This window comes from Corapipo altera, unplaced genomic scaffold (genome assembly GCF_003945725.1).
Source record: "Corapipo altera isolate COAL_440 unplaced genomic scaffold, ASM394572v1 131037, whole genome shotgun sequence".
Lineage (NCBI taxonomy): Eukaryota > Metazoa > Chordata > Aves > Passeriformes > Pipridae > Corapipo > Corapipo altera.
This window is the reverse complement of record NW_020885324.1, coordinates 15,343-20,668: the sequence shown is the minus strand read 5'-3', so window position 1 is coordinate 20,668 and position 5,326 is coordinate 15,343. Positions and strand designations below refer to the sequence as shown.

The window sequence follows — 5,326 nt, the reverse complement described above, 5'->3', positions numbered from 1 at the left end:
CATCCCAATCCCTATGTACCCCAATTCCTGAGCATCCCTGCTCCTCTGGACCCCGATCCCTGCGCACTCCAGTCTCTGCACATCCCTATCCCCGTGTACCCCAAACTCCTGAGCACCCCAATCCCTGCGCACCCCAAATCCCCGCGCACCCCAAATCCCTGAGAATCCTTATCCCTGTGCACCCCGATAGACCACATCCCCAACTCCCCGCGCACCTCAAAACCCTGCGCGTCCCAATCCCTGCTCACCTCAATCCCTGCGCACCCCAATCTCTGCGCACCCCAATCTCTGCGCACCCCTATCCCTGCTCATCCCTATCCCCGCGCACCCAAATCCCTGCGCACCCCAAATCCCCGCGCACCCCAATCCCTGAGCACCCCAACCCCTGGTCATCTTAATCCTTGAGCATCCTAATCCCTGTGCACCCCAACCCCTCTGCACCCCAATCCCTGCGCATCCCTATCCCTGTGTACCCCAAATCCCTGAGCACCCCAAATCCCCGAGCACCCCAAATCCCCGCGCAGCCCAATCCCTGACACCCCAAATCCCCGCGCAGCCCAATCCCTGTGCACCCCAATCCCCCCGCACCCCAAATCCCCGCGCACCCCAAATCCCTGCGCATCCCTCTCCCTGTGCACCCCGATAAACCACATCTCCAAATCCCTGCACATCCCAATCCCTGCGCACCCAATCCCTGCGCATCCCAATCCCTGCGCATCCCAATCCCTGTGCACCCCAATCCCCTCCCACCCCAAATCCCCGCGCACCCCCAATCCCCGCGCACCCCAAATCCCCGCGCATCCCTCTCCCCGCGTCCCCCCGTTCCCGCCGCTCCCTCCAGTCTCATCCCGCGGTGCGGGGGGCGGCCCCTGCCCGGCCCCTCTCGGGGTGCGGGGGCGTTTCCCGCCCCTCCCGTTGCGGGGGCGTTTCCCCGTCCCGGGGTCGCGCACGTCCGGCCCCGCCCGTTAAATTCCGGGGGGCTGCGGGATCGTCCCCTCCGCCGGGACCACCATGGCCACCATGGCCAGCGAGGCCGAGCCCGCCCGGCGCCGCCGCTGCTGCCGCTGCTGCTGCTGCGGGCAGGACCCGCCCGGTGAGCGCGGGGGGCTCCGGGGGGTCCGCCCTTCTTGGGTACCCCCCTCCCCAGCAGCACTCGGGCACCAGAGGGGGTCGGGACCCTTCTTGGGATCTGGGAGGGTCTCCGCCTCTTCCCAACCTTCACTCCAGGCACCGAGTAGGATTTACCCCCCATTTCTCGGGCACCTGTGGGGTCCCCCCTGCCCGGCATCACTCCGGGCACCAGAGGGGGTCGGGACCCTTCTTGGGATATGGGAGGGTCCCCCCCTTCCCAACCCTCATACCGGGCACTGAGTGGGATTGGGATTTTTCTCCCCCTTCCTCCATGTCCGGGGCACCTGTGGGGTCCCCCCTCCCGAGTATCACTCCAGGCACCGAATGGGATTCCCACCCCGTTTTCCCGGGCACCTGTGGGGTCTCCTCTCCTGGGCATTACTCTGGGCACTGTGGGGTCCCCCCTTCATGGGCCCTGCCGGGTGCCCCCTCCCCAGCCTCACTCCAGGCACCCAGTGGGATTTCCCTCCCCTTTTCCCGGCCACCTGTGGGGTCCCCCCTCCCCAACCTCACTCCAGGCACTAGAGGGGGTCTCCCCTTTCCTGGGCACTGCCAAGTCCCTCTTCCCAACCCTCACACCAGGCACTGAGTGGGATTGGGATTTTTCTCCCCCCCTCCATGTCCTGGTCACTTGTGGGGTCCCCCCTCCCGAGTATCACTCTGGGCACCCAGTGGGATTTCCCCCCCTTTTCCTGGGCACCTGTGGGGTCTCCCCTCCCCAGCCTCCCTCCGGCCACTGTGGGATCCACCCTCCCAACCCTCACACCAGGCACCGAGTGGGATTTAACCCCCCCCCACCATTTCCCAGGCACGGGTGGGGTCCCCTCTCCCCAACATCCCTTGGCTCCCCCCCTGGGAACTGTGTCCCCATCCCCCGTGGGGTTTGGGGACCGGGCTGGCACCCCCCACACAGCAGCACCTGCTTGTCCTGGTGCTCCGAGCCCGGGCAGGACACGGGGCTGGATGTGATAATTCCAGCCTCTCCCACAGACATTCCCAAGGCCACGGATTCCCGGCGGGGCTCCCTGTGCGACCGGCACTGCTCCACCACCATCAACAACGACCTGGGCGACCTGGGCTGTCACCTGCACCGGCCCCGCGGCCCCACGGGTAGGTGGGACAGGGGGTGCTGGGGGTCCCTGACCCCCGTGTGCCCCCCGTGACCCCCATGTGCCCCCAGCCACCCCCGAGGAGTGCGAGAGCTGCGCCAGGACCACCCTGACAGCCGAGAACGCCGTGGAGGCCAACAAGCTCTCCAACAACTACAAGGTGGGTGTCCCTGGGGGGCCAGAGGTGCTCCCAGGGGGTGTGACGGGCTGGCTCTTTCCCCACCCACCCCAAAAAACCCCCCCTTGTCTCTGCAGTTTGGCTTCAAGAAGTGGAAGAGCCATGTGACGGCGCGGCCCTGGGAGGAGCGCTCCGACATCGTCAAGGAGCTCTACTCCGACCTCACGGTGCTCCGGGGCCCTGCAGGTGAGGGCAGGGGGCAGCCCCGTGGGTTTGGGGGGGCTGCAGGTACCAGTGGGTCCCAGCTGTGCCCCCCTATCCCTGCAGGGTCCACGGTGACGTGTGGGAACGTCCTGTACCTGCTGCTCTTCGGCTGGTGGCTCTCGCTGCTGCACGGCCTGGTGGCCGCCGGCATGTTCCTCACTGTTGTGGGGGCTCCTCATGGTGAGTCCCGAATCAGGGAAGGGCTGGGGGAGGTGTGGGTGTCCTGGCCGAGCTCCCAACAGCGTGGGGACCTCCTGTGTCCCTTCTCCCTGGAGCTGGAGGGGACACGAGTGTCCCTGGTGTCCCCCCCAGGGCGGCTCTGCTGGGACCTGGCCGGGTATTTCTTGTGGCCCTTTGGCAAAGTGATCCAGAAGGTGGAGGTGAGGGCTCATCCCCAATCCCGGGGGGGTGGGTGGGGTGTGCTGTGCCACGCCCTGACCCCCCCATTGTGTCCCCCAGGTGCCCAAATCCCAGGAGGCTGGCGTGGGGGAGAGCTCGGCCCTGCTGGGGGGTCCCACCCCAGGCCGCTGGCGCCCGCGGTGCTGGGAGGGCACCGGATACTGGGTGAGCCCCACACCGGGCATGGTGACACCCCACACTGGGCACTGGCACCCCTGGGGTGGGGAGAGCCCCTGAGGGCACCTCCTCTCCCTGGGGTGAGCACTTCTGGGGCCAACCCTGACGGTGCCTCCCATTCCAGCGCCACGTGGGCACCGCGGCCTGGCTGTGCCTGGGGTACCCAGTGCTGGCCCTGTCCCATGCCCTGGTCTGTGTCACCTCCTGGCTCCTCATCGTCACCATCCCCGTGGCCAAGCTGAGCGCCCGCAGTGCCACCCGCGTCCTGCTGCTGCCCCCTGAGCGCGTCCGCGTCCGCAGGGGCAGGATGGTGAGGCTCCCGTGGTCCCCACTCTGGAGAAAGGGGGGTTTTTGGGGGGCTGGGGGTGGCAGCAGCAGCGGGGTCACCAACTGTGTGCCCCCACAGACGGAGGTGCCGCTGGAGGGGGAGGTGATCCTGTGCTGCTACCGCGCCGCCAACCCCTACTACTACAAGTACTCCGTGCACGGCCTCAACGTCTTCGCCGTCAGTATCCTGGGGCAGCGCTGGGGACGGGACCCCAAATCCCACCCCACATCCCACCAAACCTCGGCCGGCTCCGGGACCCACCCCCAGACCTGCTGGTGACAGGGTGGGATGGACTGGGAATGGTGGGGAAAGGGGGAGATGACCCCAAGTCCCACCCCGCCTTGGTTGTCTCCTTGACTGGCCCTTCCAGACCTGCTGGTGATGGGGTGGGATGGAATGGGAATGGGGATGGGAGGTGACCCCAAATCCCACCCCACCTCGAGCATCTCCTTGATGGGTCCCCCAAACCTGCTGCTGGTGATGGGAATGGAATGGGAATGGTGGGGAAGGGGGAGATGAGCCCAAATCCCACCCCACCTTATGTGTCTCCTTGACCAGCCCCCTCAGACCTAGTGGGGATGGGATGGAATGGACTGGGAATGGGGATGGGGGGTTGACCCCAAATCCCACCCCACCTCGAGCATCTCTGTGACCAACCTCCAGACCTGCTGGTGATGGGGTGGGATAGACTGGAAATGGTGGGGAAGGGGAGGGAGCTGACCCCAAACCCCACCCTGCTCTGTAGTGTCCTTGACACCCTCCCCAGACCTGCTGGTGATGGGGTGGGATGGACTGGGAATGGAAGGGAAGGGGGGGTGAGCTGACCCCAAACCCCACTCCCCCCGCTCTGTAGTGTCCTTGACACCCCCCCAGACCTGCTGGTGTTGGGGGGGATGGAGGGGAAGGGGGGTGAGCTGACCCCAAACCCCCCCCACCCCGCTGTGTAGTGTCCTTGACACCCTCCCCAGACCTGCTGCCGCTGGTGGTGGTGACACTGCTGCTGGGCTACCTGGACAGCCACAACCACCTGAGCAGCTCCACCCTCAAGTTCTCCCTGGCCCTGCTCTCCATCATGCCCCTGTCCTACTACATCGGGATGGCCATCGCCAGGTGAGCTGGGACAGCCCGGGGACACCAGCTGAGGATGCTCAATTTTGTAGGACTTGCACATCCCATGGGATCTGCCCACGTTTCCCAGCTGCTTCTGAGGGTTGTTCCACCCTCAGTTGGCTCCTCTTGGGCTCTGTGTGTGCTTTGTGGGGGTTCTTGATGCCGTCTCCTGTTTGTATCTCAAATTTCCACCTGGTTTTCCCCTCCTAACAACTTAAAGCTTGGGTTTGCCCAGGCAGCCATGTGGCAAAATCCGTGTTTTTGAAGGTTCTGAGGAATTTGGCACCTCTCAGGGGTGAAGGCTGCAAACCAAGGTTCCCCATCCATGCTGTGGGTGTGCATGGCAGAGGTTTGGGTCTCTGCAGGTCTCAGTTGGCACCAGGAATCCAACAAAACCAGAGGGAGATACCTGGGGGGGGGTGGGGGGTGGTAAAGGGCCTTTGGCTGCAGGATGGAGCCACTTGGAGCAACCTGTGGCCCAGCCCTCACTGGGAGCAGCGGGACTGGGAGCAGGGAGAAGGGTCAGTCACACAGTCACAGGTTGGAAAAGCCCTCTGAGATCAGAGTCCAACCTTAGTCCCAAGAAACACCACCTTGTCCCCAGCCCAGAGCACTGAGTGCCACAGCCAGGCCTTCCTTGGGCACCTCCAGGGATGGGCACTGCAAACCTCCCTGGGCAGCCCCTGCCAA

At 65.3% G+C, this 5,326-nt stretch overlaps 1 protein-coding gene across 1 annotated transcript in view; it reads left to right on the top strand.

The window, feature by feature from the left end:
* The first annotated feature begins 998 nt into the window (after positions 1 to 998).
* LOC113940390 (low affinity vacuolar monovalent cation/H(+) antiporter-like) overlaps positions 999 to 5,326 on the top strand; it is a 14,694-nt gene continuing 10,366 nt past the window's right edge. Inside the window, 11 exon segments of the mRNA XM_027631530.1 lie at positions 999 to 1,093; positions 2,122 to 2,241; positions 2,312 to 2,400; positions 2,496 to 2,604; positions 2,686 to 2,802; positions 2,935 to 3,002; positions 3,082 to 3,186; positions 3,323 to 3,508; positions 3,605 to 3,707; positions 4,495 to 4,782; positions 4,930 to 4,937. Coding sequence (XP_027487331.1) covers positions 1,012 to 1,093; positions 2,122 to 2,241; positions 2,312 to 2,400; positions 2,496 to 2,604; positions 2,686 to 2,802; positions 2,935 to 3,002; positions 3,082 to 3,186; positions 3,323 to 3,508; positions 3,605 to 3,707; positions 4,495 to 4,782; positions 4,930 to 4,937 — 1,275 coding nt within the window. The 5' untranslated portion in view covers positions 999 to 1,011.